The sequence below is a fragment of the Oncorhynchus clarkii genome, chromosome 9 (assembly GCF_045791955.1).
Source record: "Oncorhynchus clarkii lewisi isolate Uvic-CL-2024 chromosome 9, UVic_Ocla_1.0, whole genome shotgun sequence".
Lineage (NCBI taxonomy): Eukaryota > Metazoa > Chordata > Actinopteri > Salmoniformes > Salmonidae > Oncorhynchus > Oncorhynchus clarkii.
In genome coordinates this window covers 16,257,864-16,276,695 of record NC_092155.1, presented here as the reverse complement: position 1 = coordinate 16,276,695, position 18,832 = coordinate 16,257,864, and the positions used below count along the sequence as shown (strand labels likewise).

Here is an 18,832-nt window from a genome sequence, read left to right as displayed (position 1 = left end):
GTACTGCAGAGATGGTTTTCCTTCTGAAGGTCTCCCATCTCCACAGAGGAACTCTGTCAGAGTGACCATTGGGTTCTTGGTCACCTCCCTGATCAAGGCCCTTCCCCCCTGATTGCCCTTCCCCCCTGATTGATCAATGGGAAGAGCATGCAGCTGAGCTCAATTTCGAGTCTCATAGCAAAGGGTCTAAATAGTTATGTAAATAAGTTATCTGTTTTCTTTTTTTTTTTTCTGAATTTGACCCCTTTTTCTCCCCAATTTCGTAGTATCCAATTGTTGTAGTAGCTACTATCTTGTCTCATCGCTACAACTCCCGTACGGGCTCGGGAGAGACGAAGGTTGAAAGTCATGCGTCCTCCGATACACAACCAACCAAGCCGCTGCTTCTTTAACACAGCGCACATCCAACCCGGAAGCCAGCCGCACCAATGCGCCGGAGGAAACACTGTGCACCTGGCCACCTTGGCTAGCGTACACTGCGCCCAGCCCGCCACAGGAGTCGCTGGTGCGCGATGAGACAAGGACACCCCTACCGACCAAGCCCTCCCTAACCCGGGCGACGCTAGGCCAATTGTGCGTCGCCCCACGGACCTCCCGGTCGCGGCCGGTTACGACGTTTTCTTTTGTTTTAAAACATTTGCAAACATTTCTAACAATCTGTTTTCACTTCATCATTATATGGGGTATTGTGTGTAGATTCATGAGGGAAAAAAATGTTTTAATGAATTTTAGAATAAGGCTGTAACGTAATAAAATGAACAGTTTATGCATGACGAGTGTCTGGTTGAGGTTCTATAGTAATGTTCACTAATACTGTATTTCTACTTTCTACTTTCTACTTTCTAAACTGTGTGTTTCATATTATATTTCCTAAATGAGTGTTTATGCTATATAATAAACTATGTTTGCGTCTCAGTGGTGTTACGGCTCAGTAGGCAGTTTTTCTGAACAACTGATCTGATCAACTGAGCAATTGTCCCTGTGTCTCCTTCAAGGAAGTTACTCTCCCTTTATAAAGCCGTTATTCAAAATATGTTATGAATGTATGAAAACTTGTCAGACCTGTTGGGGGAAGGGCACCTTTGTCCTATACTGTAGGTAGATGTTGTACAAGGGCACAGAAGTCCATTCTCAGCAGAAGAATGTAGAGGATGATTTTGGCAGTGGGGTATTCGTGGGTTGCTGTTATTGCCACTTGGGTGAAAACCTTGGCTACATCAATCCTTCCTGTGCTGATGTCACTTGTCCCTGTGTGGATGACGATGTGAAATGTTTCTCCCAGGGTGCGTTCTGACAGGGCAGAGTCCCAGGGCAGAATGTGTTGTTGGGCACTAGATCTTGTTAACCTTTTACCCTTCAAATAGTCATCTTTCACTGAAGAACTTGCTGTTGGAGGAGTCACACAAGATGACAATGTTAGCCTTCTCCTGCACTGACCGTGTGCCACTGTTGTGAGCTGTGGAGTCTGGTACTAGGGGTATCATTGGTGTAAGTAGGTGGAGTAGCCAGGGGTACAACTTTGGTTATAAGTGTCATGAATGATGATGTGTGTCAGTTTTGAGGGTGAAGTGCAATAGGTCAAATCATATCAAATGTTATTTTTCACATGCGTCTACATCAGGTAGACCTTACCGTGAAATGCTTACTTACCTTCACCAACAATGCAGTTCTGAATATGTCACCTATGTATGTGTTTATGTATTCATGTATTTCACAACATTAAGTGCTAGATGATTTGTAAACGAACTTGCTGCTTACCGTCACTTTGTGAGAGAGTTTGTCACATTAATGATGTACCGTCGCTACGTCACAGGCATTTTGAAAAGTAATTTGTACACCACCGTATCTGTGGTCTGATCAGCCGGTCAAAGTCTGAGTGTCTGGTTGAGGTGCTCTGCTAATGTCCACCGATACTGTATTTCTTCTATATAGCGAATAAACGCTGTTTCATATGGCGTAAAAGAAGTGTGAATGTTGGATTCTGATGGGATATGACGGTTGAACTGAGCTCATAGGCATTTATAAGTTAAGGTCCTTGAGAATCAATTGGTTTATGTAATTCATTTAAAAGTCCCAGAATGGATGCACCAATCATAGATTGGTCTTGCAATTAACCCTTAAGCTACCGACTGGGGTCATTTTGAATTCAAAGGCATATTTTTGATCACATCGCAAAGGTGTTGTATTCAATTTTACATTAATAAATCCACTTGTTCTTAATACATCTAAATGGTTGTTCAATGTCAGTATAAATATGGACTTATTTTTATCCCCCAAAAAAACACCTGTCTCCACCTATAGTATTTTGATAAATAGGATATTTTATCTAGCTTTCTCTGGAGATATAACAAGTTACCGATACCCCCAGAGGGTGAACCGGGACCGGTAGCAGTAATGTTGACCTGAGAGACAGATCACCTGCAGAGATGGAGTCCCTTTTGCACTCACCTATGATAATACCTAATTGTATAACAGGTATTACTGTATACAAATTCTAAATGACCTTAGATGTATGCATAGTTGCTGTCAAAGCAGCTCATTAAAGTATGTACGTACATAAGTGGTATGAATACTTGGTAGATCTGCAATACAGAAACCAGCTACTCTTTGAATGTACACATACGTAGTCCTGTATTGGTGTGTATTCTCAGAAAATGAGTTATACCAGAATTCCTATAATATCCACCAGAATTCATATAATACCCTCCAATATTCTATATGTGAAACTTATGAGATGTTCGATCGGGTTCAAGTCTGGGCTCTGGCTGTGTGCTTAGGGTCGTTGTCCTGTTGGAAGGTGACCTTCGCCCTAGTCTGAGGTCCTCAGCAATCTGGAGCAGGTTTTCATTAAGGATCTCTCTGTACTTTGCTCCAATCATCTTTCACTTGATCCTGACTAGTCTCCCAGTCCCTGCCACTGAAAAACATCCCCACAGCATGATGCTGCCACCCCGAAACTTCTTGGTTTCATCAGACCAGAGAATCTTATTTCTCATGGCCTGCGAGTCCTTCAGGTGCCTTTTGGCAAACTCCAAGCAGGCTGTCATGTACCGAGGAGTGGCTTCTGTCTGGCCACTCTACCAAAAAGGCCTGATTAGTGAATTACTGCAGAGATGGTTGTCCTTCTGGAAGGTTCTCCCATCTCCACAGAGTAACTCTGGAGCTCTGTCAGAGTGACCATCGGGTTCTTGGTCTCCTCCCTGACCAAGGCCCTTCTCCCATGATTGCTCAGTTTAAATACAAATACAAATAGAACCAACAATGATTCCTTGTTCTACATGTCGGTGAGGCATGTTAACACATACTGCATATCTAAACGTTCCAAAACGTTGTGTCCTGGTTCAGCCCCCAGTTGCAGACATAGGTCGCATTCCTGTGCCTAGGCGTCGCTGACGTAGGTCAGATCTTACACCACCTGGGGTCCAGCAAATTATACAAAACGTTTTAGCTGTTAATAGGCTGTATTGATACAATACCGGTCATTCTTGTGACCGGTCATTCTGTATGGAGTGTTGCAATACTGGAGTATGACCAGTTGGTGACGTCTTGTGTTTGTCTTGCTCTTCGGACATGGTTTGATATCCATACACAACTACCAAATACTGTCTGGGAGAGGACTAGCTAGCCAATAACAACATAATATGGAACATCGGTTTGAAGGCTGCAATTAAATACATGAACATATTAATGCAATCAGAAATGTGGATTAATCAGGGAATGCGAGGAAATATAGGACAATGGGATCTCACCTAATGGAATGAACCAGTTTGATCATATGAAGCGAGTTGTTTGGAAAGCCACGACGAATCGAATGGACTGTCTTTCCATAAAGAAATGAATGCAGGTTTAATGAACACATTGTTACGAATGGGGCACTGGACATACTATTACATTCAAGAAGGATAACTGGCCTCAGTCGCAGCGTTTCAGATTCTACCTTGCGAATGCTAATTCTTTAGCTTCAGCTAGACCCCTGTCGCGTCGGCGTCATAGACGACGGGACGCGCTTGTGCCCAGTCACAGAGCGTAGGTGATGTCGCGGATGGCATTCGGCCTCTATCAGAATTAACTAGGTAACCAGCCATTATTTGCTTATCAAAAAACAAGTATTCTCTACACAAGTGAGTGCTGCAGTAATAACCGTCATTTTGTTGGCAACAGCAAGTGTTTCATCTACATCAAAACAATATTTGTCAATAGAGCTTGACATGATGGTAAGCCAGCCTTATGGTTATGGCTAACTTGATGTAAGGCGCTAACTAACGTTAGTCAGCTAGTCAGCTAGCAAACATCACTGCATTTTATCCTGGATGTCAATAACATCAGCTAGCTAGTCGCTTGTCTGCTTGGGATAGTTAATCAGAAACATTTCCTTGCATCGTTCACTGACATGCCAACAGCTAGCCCTGACAAAGTAGCTAACTAACTTTGCATTGCTAACTAGCAATACACAGGCTCCAGCTTCTAGCCACAATGGCAAGCTAGTGGTGTCGTGTTGCAGTGCAACGTCCAGTCAGGTCAGATGCCATTCTGTTTACAGCGGATAGTCTTCTCTCAAACAAGCTAGATAACAAACTGGACACTTCGCTAGGTAATCTGCACCAGTGCATGTATTGAACGAGACGGTTTGAATTGTGCAATATCAATGTTGCAGTTAGCCAGCTTCTTGGAACAGTTCACTGGACCACATTGAGCGTTAGCCAAGTTCTTAAAACAGACAAACATGTACTATTGGTCTTCTGGAAGAGCCACACCAGTAAACTAGCATTAAGGACTCTGTAACTAAATTTAGCTCGCAGGGGATGGAAACAAATTTACTGAGGATAATGCGAGTAGAGTTGTCTAACGTTAGCTGACGTTAATTGGCTTGGCAGTGTCAACATAATAAACTAGAAGAATACAATTTCAAACGTTATTTAGATTTGAATGATATTAACGTTGGGATACTAGTTTGAATTGCATTTGTGTCCTTCGTTTTGGATGCTTACTAGCTGATGTACCTCAGAAAGTAGAATAGAAGCTGTTTACATAGATATCAGACAGCGAACCAAGCATCACTGTCACCAGGTCATAATTGATGAAGTTATTGTGACAGTTATCACGTCAAATCAAAGTTTATTTGTCACGTGCGCTGACTACACCAGGTGTAGGTAGACCTTACAGTGAAATGCTTACTTAAAGGCTCTAACCAAGAGTGCAATTTTGAAGTAAAAAAAAGTATTAGGTGAACAATAGATAAGTAAAGAGAAAAAAACAGACGGGGAACGGGGAAACACAACAACAAGCCTTTTACCTTTTTAAAAATGGTTTTGTTAAAAATTGTTTTGTTAAAAATAGTTTTGTTCATGTTGCTAGTGTTGATTGCTATGTAATGACACTTTGTCTTAAGACTGAATGAACAAAGTAGACATTGCACAGTCAGTGGTGTCTGCATTTCATGCATCTTGCTTGAAGGTGGCACCCACCTTAAAGGTGTCCCCCACCCACCAGCTATTTCTAATATTTTCCTGTGGCACTAGATAGTTCTAACACTGTATCAATTTGTCGGGTTCCCCATTACAACTGTCTACTGTAAGGTACTTGGAGATTGCCTGTGAAAACATGAGGAAGGTGTTCAGAGCAGTCTCTGAACGGAATAAGCTCCCCACTAGCTGACGTGAGGAGTTGAAACGTAGCAGGCGGCAGCACTGTGGAACTCTGCGGAAGAAATTTGAAGAACAAAGGAGATGGTCACCCTGCTGTGACATAATTGGACCGCCGGAGAGGACACGGACGCGCTCGAGCCGTCTGCAGTCATGAGTCTCCGCACCCCCACCTCAACACTGGACAGGTAGGACTGACTGCTGGTGATGGTGGTACTAATGACAGATGGGACAAATGTATTTCCTTGATTCCTCATGTCCTCTCCTTGTATCCTTCCCAAAATGCCTTGGAGGAGTATATCAGAGGGGAGGGAAATGCAATGTGCTTTGAGAAGGGGAGAGGCAGTGACTACAGATAGGCAGCCAGTGACTATTATCAAGGTTCTCCCTAAATTGTGCAAGAGTGACACTGCGCTACCTTGTGGACTACCTGTGCCACTTTGTAATGAAAATATATAAGTACCACCTTGTTAAAAAATCCTGGGGAGAACCCTGATATTTGAACATAATACACTATAAAGTGGTTTGAACACTGAATGCTGATTGGGTATGATAAATAACTTTTTATTGTTCAAATTACATTGGTAACCAGTTTACAATAGCAAAGAGCCACTTCAGGGGTATGCGATATATGACCAATATACCACGACTAAGGACTGTATCCAGGCACTCTGCGTTGTCTTGCTTAAGAACAGCACTTAGCCTTTGGCAATATACCACACACAGCCCCTCGTGGCTTATTGCTTAATTAGCCTATTGCTTCTACCATTACAACTTGAAGGCCTAGTTGTACGCTTAAGCATCTCTGTTGGATGTTGTGTTAAATTGGGATCCCCTCAGCTTAGCCTTCTGTACAGGGCTATTCTCAGCTGGGAGGCAGCTTTATCACCTTTGATGTGACGTCCTTTATGGCTCACTGCCCATTATTCTGTGTGCATGCCTGTCTGTCTGCCTGTCTGTCTGTGAATCGTTGTCTCAAAGTCGGGAAGTCAGGCGACAATGTCCAAAATAAGCCTTTAGAAACGCAGCTAATTTTGGACATATTTTAGCGAGAGTGAATTCTTCAATGTTGAGAGATCACATCTTCCGCTATTTGCATTTGAGCTTTGGTCCAACAGAGTAGGTCATATGGACCCCAAAACACATTGAGACATTATTTTTGCTGTAATAGAGGATAAATGAACTCTTCCATTTTAAGTCTCAACTCCTCAAATTGCCCACAGAACAGACACTAATAAAACGAGAGCATCAATTAACATTGATTCTGGATAACGAATCATCTGCATTGGGTTACCACGTACCGCTAGCAGCATTTTAGCCAAATACTGTTATACTGGCTGTCTAGTCTGTGTTTTATAAATGTGCAATAAGCATAAAGAACAATTATATAAGGAATTGGCAACTCGCTCTCATTCTGAGGAATAAGGTAGGCCACTTGATTTCAACATCTGAACAAGGTGGACAGGCTAACATGCTTTTCAAACAGTTGGAGAGGTTAAACTATTTTTTATAAAGTCATTCAGTTATTAGTGGGTCTTTTTTTGTGGAAAGCTCATATAGCCTGGGTATAACTTCACAAACCCTGAATTCATTAGATTATTGCTGACTGTATGAAATGCAGTGTATTTGACCTTTAATTGTACAACAACACTTATTTAGAGAGAACATTAAAAAACATATATTTATAAATAGTGAATTGCCCATAAATTTGAAATAATGGAGATATGATTGCTAGGCCACATCTCCCAGCCTTATCTCCTGTCTGTCAGTGTTTCTCCACTTTTAAGTCTTCTACTTTATCCTAAACTCATTTTCTTTCCTTTTCTCTCTTGGTCCCTTTCTGTATTCTCTGTTGTTCCCTCTCTTTCTCACGCTTCGCTTTCAGCCCTTTTGCTGCTTGGTGAGTTTTCTGCTCAGTTTGTTGAGCTTCGTAGAAACTAAGCACAGATTACAGTACTGCACTTCCAGCAGTCTCTCCTCACACAATCTCTCCTCCAAGCCCTGGCACTCTGTCCATCTATCTACCCCCTGGTGTCCTCTCCTTCCACCCACCTATAGTCCTGGCACTCTGTCCATCTATCTACCCCCTGGTGTCCTCTCCTTCTCCTTCCACCCACCTATAGTCCTGGCACTCTGTCCATCTATCTACCCCCTGGTGTCCTCTCCTTCCACCCACCTATAGCCCTGGCACTCTGTCCATCTATCTACCCCCTGGTGTCCTCTCCTCTCCTTCCACCCACCTATAGCCCTGGCACTCTGTCCATCTATCTACCCCCTGGTGTCCTCTCCTTCCACCCACCTATAGCCCTGGCACTCTGTCCATCTATTTACCCCCTGGTGTCCTCTCCTTCTCCACCCACCCACCTATAGTCCTGGCACTCTGTCCATCTATCTACCCCCTGGTGTCCTCTCCTCTCCTCACGCCCTCCGTCCTCCTGCCTGACATCCCTCTCCTTCTTTCCTCACGCCCTCCTTTCTGCCAGACATCCCTCTCCTTCTTTCCTCACGCCCTCCATCCTCCTGCCAGACATCCCTCTCCTTCTGTACTCACGACCTCCTTCAACAGTGTAGCCTATGTGTGTCTCACATGTTCTGGGGTGACGTTTCCCCTATGTACTCATCTAGGATCAGCTTTCCCTCCCCCAGTATTAACCTTAACCATTGGTGGGGGAAATGCTGTACGGACCCAAGATCAAGCCTCTAGGGGCGACTTCACCGTACTCTGTCTCATGTTCCTCATGTCCTGCTTTTCCCTCCAGGCTAAGCAGCCTGACGATAGGAGACTCGGAGCGCAACACCTCCAGCGGCCAGCAGAGGGAGCCTCCAGCTGACATCCCCCCTGAGAACACAGGTACATGGGGTTTGTACTAGCCTCACAAGCCACCTGATCTCACAAGCTTACATGAATGTTTCATGCATCTGTCTGGTAATTATGAGGCTAGGTTTGTAGCACAGATGTGGCATACCCAAACCTATATGTACAAACTACCTAGACTAACCTCTACCCTGCACTTTGACTCGGTACCGGTACCTCCTGTATATAGACTTTTTATGTACTTGTTACTTTATATTTTTTACTTTAGTTTATTTCGTAAATATTTTCTTAACTCTATTTCTTGAACTGCTTTGTTGGTTAAGGGCTTGTAAGTAAGCATTTCAAGGTAACACCTGTTGTATTCGGCGCATGTGACAAATAAAATTTGATTTGAAAATGTGATTTCATATAGCAGTTTAGTACTGGTTCATGGTATGCCCAACTGACTTGAATGGTCTTCTCTTAATCTCTCTCTCCCTCATCTCTCTACTTCTCTATTTCTTTCCCTCTTTATCGCTCTCTTCAACTCCCTTTTCTTTGTCTCTCTCCATCTCCCTCTCGCATCTCTCACCTCCCCCTCTTTCCCTCTCTCTCCCCCTCCCTCTCTCAGGTCCAGGTCTGGTTCAGAGATGTGTGGTGGTACAGAAAGACCAGCTGGGGTTTGGCTTCACCGTGTGTGGCGAGAGGATCAAGCTGGTGCAGAATGTCCGACCAGGTCAGACACACATCCACACAGTAACTGACTTCATTTCTACACGTCTTATATGATGGTTCTGGAATGTTTCTCACCTGTCTCTTCATGCAGGTGGTGCAGCAGTCAAGGCAGGGGTCCACGAGGGAGACAGAATCATAAAGGTTACTCCTCATTTCAAACGTAAACTAAAAACCATCTCTGTCTCGGTCATCAGAGACTCAATACAATCAGCAGACTTAGTCTGCCTTCTCTCTTTCTTTCTCAGGTGAACGGCTCGCTGGTGTCGTCCATGTCTCACCAGGAGGTGGTGAAGCTCATCAAGTGTGAGTGTCACTGGTTTCTGTATCGATGATGGTTAAGGTTATGATGACTTTAGGTCTATGCTGTCAGTAAAATGTCGTTGCCAACAGCTGTTTATTAAATTATCTTTCTTTCTCTTTTTTTCCTTTCTCTTTCTTTATTTTTCTTTCTCTCTTTCTCACTTTCTTTCGTTCTTTCTTTCGTTTTCTTTCTTTCTCCTTTCCTTCTTTCTTTCTCTCTTTTTATTTTTCTTTCTTTCCAGCTGGGCCGTATGTTGCCCTGACACTTCAAGGACCGCCCCCTTCAGCAGCCGCCCTCATCCTCCAACCCCTCCCCGCTGACCTCTTACCCAATCAGAGGACGTCACTGGGAGGTGAAGCCCCGCCACCACCACCTCCACCCCTGCCCCCCGGACTTACCAGCACCCCCTCCCAAAGAATCAACAAACCACTACAGGTGAGCACCACACCTGGGTCTGTATTCACAAAGCGTCTCAGACAACGAGTACTGATCTAGGATCAGTTATACATTTTGGATCATAAGGAATAAGATTATATGGACTCCTATATTAGACACTTTATAAATACTGTTCCTGGACCATTGCCTTACAAATACTGACTGGTATACCAGCTTGACCATAATACTGACCAGATGTTCAAACCAATGTGGTATAACATGGGTCAACAAGGAGGAGCCTAACATTTCTTTTCCCTCTCCTCTTCTGTCATTGTGTTAGAACCTAGATGTACAGAAACACGCCACTCAGATCCTCAGGAACATGTTGGAACAGGGAGAGGCTGAGCTCCAGGTAACAGTCATAGGGTGCACTCGTTTTCAGGGGTGCGCTCGGGCGGGGTCTGGTTTTTCCCGCCCTTGGAAAATTATTTTGGGGCGGGGCCTTGCTGATCGTGACAATATAAACAAGGAAGTGAAAATAAAAAAAATGTAAAATCAAATTTAAGTCACAGGGTTTCAAGTCTCTGTTAAACGATTCCCAGAATCAGAAGAGAATTGTTAGGAAATCTGTAATTCTCCATCCAAGATTTTTGGAAAACCTGGGAATATGGAGAAATGTTGCAAACCCATACAATCAAACCCACTTAGAATGGACACTGATCTGGAATATAGACATACCTGTTCTATATGTTGCATTTCTAGCTGTAATGTTGTGGCCCACTGAATATGCAATGGTAAGGACTAGCGGTCGACCGATTATGATTTTTCAACGCCGATACCGATTATTGGGGTACAAAAAAAGCCGATACCGATTTAATCGTCCGATTTAAAAAATATATATAAACAAAATTAAAAAGACAATTACAACAATAAAATCAATTTATCCTCAAATAAATAATGAAACATGTTCAATTTGGTTTAAATAATGCAAAAACAAAGTGTTGGAGAAGAAAGTAAAAGTGCAATATGTGCCATGTAAGAAAGCTAACATTTAAGTTCCTTGCTCAGAACATGAAAACATATGAAAGCTGGTGGTTCCTTTTAAAATGAGTCTTCAATATTCCCAGGTAAGAAGTTTTAGGTTGTAGTTATTATAGGAATTATAGGACTATTTCTCACTATACCATTTGTATTTCATATACCTTTGACTATTGGATGTTCTTATAGGCACTTTAGTATTGCCAGTGTAACAGTATAGCTTCTGTATCTCTCGTCACTCCTCCCTGGGCTCGAACCAGGAACACAACGACAACAGCCACCCTCGAAGCAGCGTTACCCATGCAGAGCAAGGGGAACAACCACCCCAAGTCTCAGAGCGAGTGACGGTTGAAACGCTATTAGCGCGCACCCCCGATAACTAGCTAGCCATTTCACATCGGTTACACCAGCCTCATCTCGGGAGTTGATAGGCTTGAAGTCATAAACAGCAGAGCTGCTGGCAAAACGCACAAAAGTGCTGTTTGAATGAATGCTTACGAGCCTGCTGCTGCCTACCACCGCTCAGTCAGACTGCTCTATCAAATCATAGACTTAATTATAACATAATAACACACAGAAATGCGAGCCTTAGGTCATTAATATGGTCAAATCCAGAAACTATAATCTCAAAAACAAGACGTTTATTCTTTCAGTGAAATACGGAACCGTTCTGTATGTTATCTAACGGGTGGCATCCATCAGTCTAAATTTTACTGTTACATTGCACAACCTTCAATGTTATGTCATAATAATTAATTACGTAAAATTCTGGCAAATTAGTTCACAATGATCCAGGCGGCCCAAACTGTTGCATATACCCTGACTCTGCGTGCAATGAACGCAAGAGAAGTGACACAATTTCACCTGGTTAATATTGCCTGTTAACCTGGATTTCTTTTAGCTAAATATTCAGGTTTAAAAATATATACTTCTGTGTATTGATTTTAAGAAAGGCATTGGTGTTTATGGTTAGGTACACGTTGGAGCAACGACAGTCCTTTTTCGCGAATCCGCACCGCATCGATTATATGCAACGCAGGACACACTAGATAAACTAGTAATATCATCAACCAACTAGTGATTTTGATTGATTAAGTTTAATGCTAGCTAGCAACTTACCTTGGCTTCTTACTGCATTCGCGTAACAGGTGGGCTTCTCATTTATTTCACCTTTAGTTAACCAGGTAGGCAAGTTGAGAACAAGTTCTCATTTACAATTGCGACCTGGCCAAGATAAAGCAAAGCAGTTCGACACATACAACGACACAGAGCTACACATGGAGTAAAACAAACATACAGTCAATAATACAGTATAAACAAGTCTATATACGATGTGAGCAAATGAGGTGAGATAAGGGAGGTAAAGGCAAAAAAAGGCCATGGTGGCGAAGTAAATACAATATAGCAAGTAAAACACTGGAATGGTAGATTTGCAGTGGAAGAATGTGCAAAGTAGAAACACAAATAATGGGGTGCAAAGGAGCAAAATAAATAAAATAAATACAGTAGGGAAAGAGGTAGTTGTTTGGGCTAAATTATAGGTGGGCTATGTACAGGTGCAGTAATCCGTGAGCTGCTCATCTGCTGACAGTTGGTGCTTAAAGCTAGTGAGGGAGATAAGTGTTTCCAATTTCAGAGATTTTTGTAGTTCGTTCCAGTCATTGGCAGCAGAGAACTGGAAGGAGAGGCGGCGTGAGGTAGGTGGTTAGAGCGTTGGACTAGTTAACCGTAAGGTTGCAAGATTGAATCCCTGAGCTGACAAGGTAAAAATCTGTCGTTCTGCCCCTGAACAAGGCAGTTAACCCACCGTTCCTAGGCCGTCATTGAAAATAAGAATGTGTTAACTGACTTGCCTAGTTAAATAAAGATTAAATAAAGGTGTAAAAAAATGAACTTGAAAACGGCCCTAATTAATCTGCCATTCCGATTAATCGGTCGACCTCTAGTAAGGACACTGTTTATGAGAGTATCTATTTAGTTTGACCAATCATCATTGACCATTATCAGTGCCTCTGATAATGTCACTCTGACCAATCCCGCAGGACTTGATGGAGGAGCTGTCACGGAACCCCTCCCCATCACTGGAGGAGCGAATCGATAGTGCCAAGAGGCGCACCCAACAAGTGCGGGTTAAAATCAAGCAAGATCTGGTGAGATGCCTGTGTGCATGACAACAGACCCCTAACAACGCTTAACTAGATCTCTCATGTCCCCACTAGATACTATATATTAGATTGTCATTACCTTAGTTTATAACGTTTGTTATTTGTTATTTCTTTGTCTCTCAAGGATGGAACTCGCCCCGAAGCTGTGTCCAACTATGTAATAGCAGGAGATGGTTTGTATTGGATTTGTTTGTCTATGATTCTCTGAGTTGTGTGCGTTTTTATGATACCAATGCACTGGTGTAAAGTACTTAAATAAATCAAGTACTACTTAAGTAGATTTTTTGGGTATCTGTACTTTACTATTTATATTTTTGACAACTTTTACTTCACTACATTTCTATAGAAAATAATGTACTTTTTACTCCATACATTTTCCCTGACACCCATAAGAACTTGTTATGCTTAGCAGGACAGGAAAATCGTGTAATTCACGCACTTATCAAGAGAACATCCCGGGTCATCCCTACTTCCTCTGATCTTGCGGACTCACTAAACACAAATGCTTTGTTTGTAAATTATGTCCAAGTGTTGGAGCCCATGCTATCAGTAAAAAAAAAAAATGACAAGAAAATTGTGCCCTCTGGTTTGCGTAATATAAGGAATGTTAAACAATTTATACTTTAACTTTTGATACTGAAGCATATTTTTGCAATTACACTTATTTTTTATATTTAAGTATATTTTAAACCAAATCATTTTACTCAAGTAGTATTTTACTGGGTGACTTTTACTTGAGTCATTTTCTATCAGGATCAGTGTCCAAGGTGTATTTACTTTTACTCAAGTATGACAATTGGGTACTTTTCCCACCACTGTACAAATGTATATAATTTCTCCATTTATCGGCAGCTCGGCTGTCGGTGGACTCAAGTGAAGGAGACTTTGAGGTAAGTAATGTCAGCACCAGATGCACCAGACCTTTATGAATGACTGTCCTTCTCACCCCTCCACCCCCTTCTCCCCCAGACCTGTGAGAGCCCCCACTCCTCCCCCTCCTTCTTCAGGACCCCCCTACGCTGGAGACAGGGCTCCGACACACACACCTTCTCTGACTCGGTGATACCAACACACACACACTCTTCCACTCACAAACACACACACACACACATTCTGATTCAGAGAAGATTTTTCACACATGCACTGCATATATACCGTCTAGTCTGAGTCAGTGATGTGAACAATGTCTCCTACACAACTACACACACACACACACACACACACATGCCAAAGGTTTTATTTTCCTAATCCAGACCTTTGTGACCTGTCTTTTGGCAGGCTGGGAAGACTCAGATCATTGGCCCCGAGGAAGAGGAGGAAGAGGACGACAGCTATGCTGTCAATGAGGTGAGACCGTCTTTATCAGCAAACATCACTTACCTCATCTACGTATCCTGCATCTCACTCATCTGTGGAACTATATGAATCTCCCTCTCTCTCTACGTCTCTCTCCCTCTCTTTCCCCTTCCTCTGTCTTTCCCTACTTTAGATGGACGGTCCATTTCAGGACATAGAGCTTCTCAAGTCGAGACCGGCCCATATGACGGTGTTCATGAGATATGTCTTCAGCCAGCTACTGGATCCCAACCCACTGGTCAGTACTCTGACCCTAAAGACTGCTATTGACGGTTGTTCCACTTCTTACATGGGAACTAATCTGGTGTGTGTGTCGTCTCTCTACAACAGCTGTTCTACCTGTCAGTGGAGGCCTACCTGGGCTCCAGCCCTAAAGACGCCCGTGCCCTCGCGCCTCAGATCTGCTCCCACTTCCTGGACCCTGATGCTGTGCGTCTCTCATTGGTTTATTCAGTTAATTAGTTTGGTAAATTAGTCTTAATCAATTAGACCGGACCATTTAATAATCTTGCAAGATTTTAAAGTACTCTTGTAGTAACGGTTGTAGTTACGGTTCCTTACATTTTTTATTGAATTTTCAGCCGTTAAAAATCAGAGTACGAGAAGAGTACCTGGCTGATATAGGTAAGATCCAACACAACACACTAACGTTACTGTGATGGTTTTATTTTGAGTTAACCTTTAACCAGCCAAGTCAATTAAGAACAAATTGTTATTTGCAATGATGGCCTGGCAAGAAGCCAAAGGCCTCCTGTGGGGACGAGGGGTTACAATAAAAAAACAACAATGTAAGACAAAACAGACAACAGACAGAAGACTGGCAACAGCACAAATACAACCGCAAACAGTGCGTGTGTGCAGTAAAACATGTTTCCTCACAGAAGGCAACGCAATCTAGTGACACGGGGTGACAACAATAAACAGCTACATGTCTCAACAACCTGTTCATCTATTTGCCCTTTGACCTCCTCCAGGGACACCAGGTCCTGGGGTTTTAGGTTGGCTGGGAGGGAATTCCACGACCAGGGGGGGCTGAGTAATGAAATGACCTTTTTCCATTCTCTGTAAACATTTTTGGGACTGTTGGCATAAAACAGATTAAGATCAGAGCTTGTTTTAATTTCGAGTTAGAAGAGAGGATAGATAAAATGAGCGGTGTTTGAGCCTGCGTGTTGCTAGTGATGTCCACTCGACAGCACTGTAGCGATTGGTGACAAAAATAAGGCTGCATGACACACAGTCAAGAGCCTTCAGTATAGAGCTTGAGGACATGAACAGTATCACCAATCACGGAGAGAAAAGCACAACTAATCAACTATTTTCTGACTGCAAAGGAAAAACAAGCTCAACTTCTCATCCCAGTTATTTGTACGTTTTGACGTGCTCTATAGAATGGCCTTCCAAGGTACTAATTACATGGTTTTCAGAGTGTTTACTCTTGGAAAATACCATGCATTTTGTTTTACAGGAATTCAGAACAAGCTTCAAATCTTCCAGATTCTTTTGAATGATGTTTTAAAGCCGTTTGAGCTTTGCCAAAAGCTAAAGGGAAATTTCTGCCACTTAATAAGTAAACAGTGTCACCTGCATAAACATTTCTCTGTCTCCCAATGTTGTTGATCTAGATAATAAACCACAGGGGACCTAAAATGGATCCTTGAGGAACACCTGATTGCAGCTCTATGGTGTCAGACTTACAACCGTCTGCCTTAACACACTGGGTTCGATTTGCCTGGTAGTTTACAAACCCCTCCAGCGCATGACCAGTAATGGTAGTTGTGTAAAGTGGTCAGTCTTAACTCTGTCAGTACAGGGTTGTGATTCTAGTTCAGTCTGTAGTAAGTCTTACTGTGAGGTGTTGTGTCCTGTCTCAGAGAGTCGTCTCCATGCCCAGGAGGACATCAGGGGACCTCTGTCTGAGCTCCAACAGCAGGTGCTACCTGACATTCAGGACCAAATACAGGACTACAGGTACAGTACAGTGTATGGAACAAGCTGAATCATCTAGAGGGGTGTCTTGTGTTTGACAGTGTGTGTGTATATGAAACCCATTGGTGTGTGCATTGAGGCTTGTGCTAAATGCAGATAATGGCCGTGTGTATGTTATTTTGTTTGTTAGAGTTGGGCGATATGGACAAAAATCCAGATCGACTGTCCCATTAACAACCATATTATCAAACTTATTTCAATTCAATCTTCAATTCAATTTCTCTGTTATAGGCTACTTGTCGTAATGAAAGGGAAGGTGGGGATACCTAGTCAGTTGTACAACTGAACACATTCACCTGAAATGTATCTTCCACATTTAACCCAACCTCTCTGAATCAGAGTGGTGCGGGGGGGCTGCCTTAATCGACATCCACGTCATCGCTGCCCGGGGAACAGTGGGTTAACTGGCAGAACGACGTAGTTTTACCTTGTCAGCTCGGGAACGATATCAGCATAATGCCTGCGACGAGAGGATCGGTCGGATCATTTTCAGTTTTTCGTCCCAGCTGTAGTTTGTGTGTATTGAAAGTTGTGTGACCTTTGACCTTGTGTGCTCTGGCGCATGTGTTTGTGTAGGAACAAGCAGATGATGGGTCTGGGCTCTCTGTTTGGAGAGGGAGACCTGCAGCAGCTGGATGGAGACCCAGCCAAGGAGAAACAGGTGGTGGACAGACAGGTCACTGCTCTCTGGGAGATACTGTGAGTTGGACCATCTAGCTATGATACAACATGTTTATCCCATGTGACCTTATCAGGAAAAACTCTGGGGCCCCTATATATGCAATGCATTCTAAGGGAGACACAGTAAATAGGACTGCTAAGATTGCAACAAATAACACACATTGTTACTTTTGTGCTTTGCTGCGATGGTTCAGTGTTAGCATAGCAAAACAGTAACTATGGTAGGACAGTGACCGAGCCAGCTGGCAGTAGAGGGAGCTCAACTAGCCTCAACATCTCACCGTACCAAAGGTCAGAGTGTGATCACTGATCACTCGGGAGGCTTTGCAGGTAACCTCGAGCCGCGGCCGCCCTACCCACATGATGTTTGTTACACACCTACTCACTCCTATCACATGACTCACTGCTAGGTAGATACAAAACAGGTCACCTTGTTTTTTATCAGCAAGGATTTATTTATTTTGCACCTTGTTCAACAGGACCGAGTCACTTTGGAACTAAGCCAGAGACCTTATTAAAAGAGAAGTTGTTGTTTTTGAGCAGAAGAGTGCGAGAGTGAAGAAGCTAACAGTTGTTTTTCTGTGTGTTGCAGCTCGAAGCACGAAGACGACAGAAGGTAATAAAAGTTGGAGCGTCTCATGTCTGTTGCTGGAACGTGATTGAATAATAATGCTTGTTTGTTTGTGTAAACGTACCCTTCTCCATTCTGTTATTTCTCTTCCTTTCTTTGTCTGTTTCTCTTTCTTTCTCTTCCCCGTTACCTTTTTCACACTCGCTCGCCCTCCCCCCTCTCTCTCGCCCTCGCCCTCACACTGCCTCTCTCTCTCGCCCTCACACTGCCTCTCTCTCTCGCCCTCCCACTGCCTCTCTCTCTCGCCCTCACACTGCCTCTCTCTCTCGCCCTCACACTGCCTCTCTCTCTCGCCCTCACACTGCCTCTCTCTCTCGCCCTCACACTGCCTCTCTCTCTCGCCCTCACACTGCCTCTCTCTCTCGCCCTCCCCCCTCTCTCTCGCCCTCACACTGCCTCTCTCTCGCCCTCACACTGCCTCTCTCTCTCGCCCTCCCCCCTCTCTCTCGCCCTCGCCCTCACACTGCCTCTCTCTCTCGCCCTCACACTGCCTCTCTCTCTCGCCCTCCCACTGCCTCTCTCTCTCGCCCTCACACTGCCTCTCTCTCTCGCCCTCACACTGCCTCTCTCTCTCGCCCTCACACTGCCTCTCTCTCTCGCCCTCACACTGCCTCTCTCTCTCGCCCTCACACTGCCTCTCTCTCTCGCCCTCCCCCCTCTCTCTCGCCCTCACACTGCCTCTCTCTCGCCCTCACACTGCCTCTCTCTCTCGCCCTCCCCCCTCTCTCTCACCCTCACACTGCCTCTCTCTCTCGCCCTCCCCCTCTCTCTCTCGCCCTCACACTGCCTCTCTCTCTCGCCCTCCCCCTCTCTCTCGCCCTCACACTGCGTCTCTCTCGCCCTCACACTGCCTCTCTCTCGCCCTCACACTGTCTCTCTCTCTCGCCCTCACACTGTCTCTCTCTCTCGCCCTCACACTCTCTCTCTCTCTCGCCCTCACACTGCCTCTCTCTCTCTCGCCCTCACACTGCCTCTCTCTCTCTCGCCCTCACACTGCCTCTCTCTCTCGCCCTCACACTGCCTCTCTCTCTCGCCCTCACACTGTCTCTCTCTCTCGCCCTCACACTGTCTCTCTCTCTCGCCCTCACACTGTCTCTCTCTCTCACCCTCACACTGTCTCTCTCT

General features: G+C 44.0%; 1 protein-coding gene across 4 annotated transcripts in view; it reads left to right on the top strand.

Annotated features, from left to right (window-relative positions):
* Window positions 1-3,559: 3,559 nt before the first annotated feature.
* Window positions 3,560-18,832, top strand: part of LOC139415977 (rho guanine nucleotide exchange factor 11-like) — a 32,924-nt gene continuing 17,651 nt past the window's right edge. For 2 of the 4 annotated variants that reach the window (XM_071164185.1, XM_071164183.1), the window contains exons 1-20: window positions 3,947-4,073; window positions 5,577-5,830; window positions 7,528-7,542; window positions 8,402-8,493; window positions 9,068-9,172; window positions 9,263-9,312; window positions 9,417-9,474; window positions 9,714-9,907; window positions 10,188-10,259; window positions 12,928-13,035; window positions 13,175-13,223; window positions 13,903-13,940; window positions 14,020-14,109; window positions 14,329-14,397; window positions 14,540-14,644; window positions 14,737-14,835; window positions 14,988-15,030; window positions 16,281-16,377; window positions 16,972-17,094; window positions 17,669-17,692. In XM_071164185.1, the coding sequence (XP_071020286.1) occupies window positions 5,796-5,830; window positions 7,528-7,542; window positions 8,402-8,493; window positions 9,068-9,172; window positions 9,263-9,312; window positions 9,417-9,474; window positions 9,714-9,907; window positions 10,188-10,259; window positions 12,928-13,035; window positions 13,175-13,223; window positions 13,903-13,940; window positions 14,020-14,109; window positions 14,329-14,397; window positions 14,540-14,644; window positions 14,737-14,835; window positions 14,988-15,030; window positions 16,281-16,377; window positions 16,972-17,094; window positions 17,669-17,692 (1,466 nt within the window). In that variant the 5' untranslated portion in view covers window positions 3,947-4,073; window positions 5,577-5,795. Of the gene's footprint in view, window positions 4,074-5,576; window positions 5,831-7,527; window positions 7,543-8,401; window positions 8,494-9,067; window positions 9,173-9,262; window positions 9,313-9,416; window positions 9,475-9,713; window positions 9,908-10,187; window positions 10,260-12,927; window positions 13,036-13,174; window positions 13,224-13,902; window positions 13,941-14,019; window positions 14,110-14,328; window positions 14,398-14,539; window positions 14,645-14,736; window positions 14,836-14,987; window positions 15,031-16,280; window positions 16,378-16,971; window positions 17,095-17,668; window positions 17,693-18,832 lie in introns of all 4 variants that reach the window. The other 2 variants (XM_071164187.1, XM_071164184.1) reach the window with 1 other exon arrangement.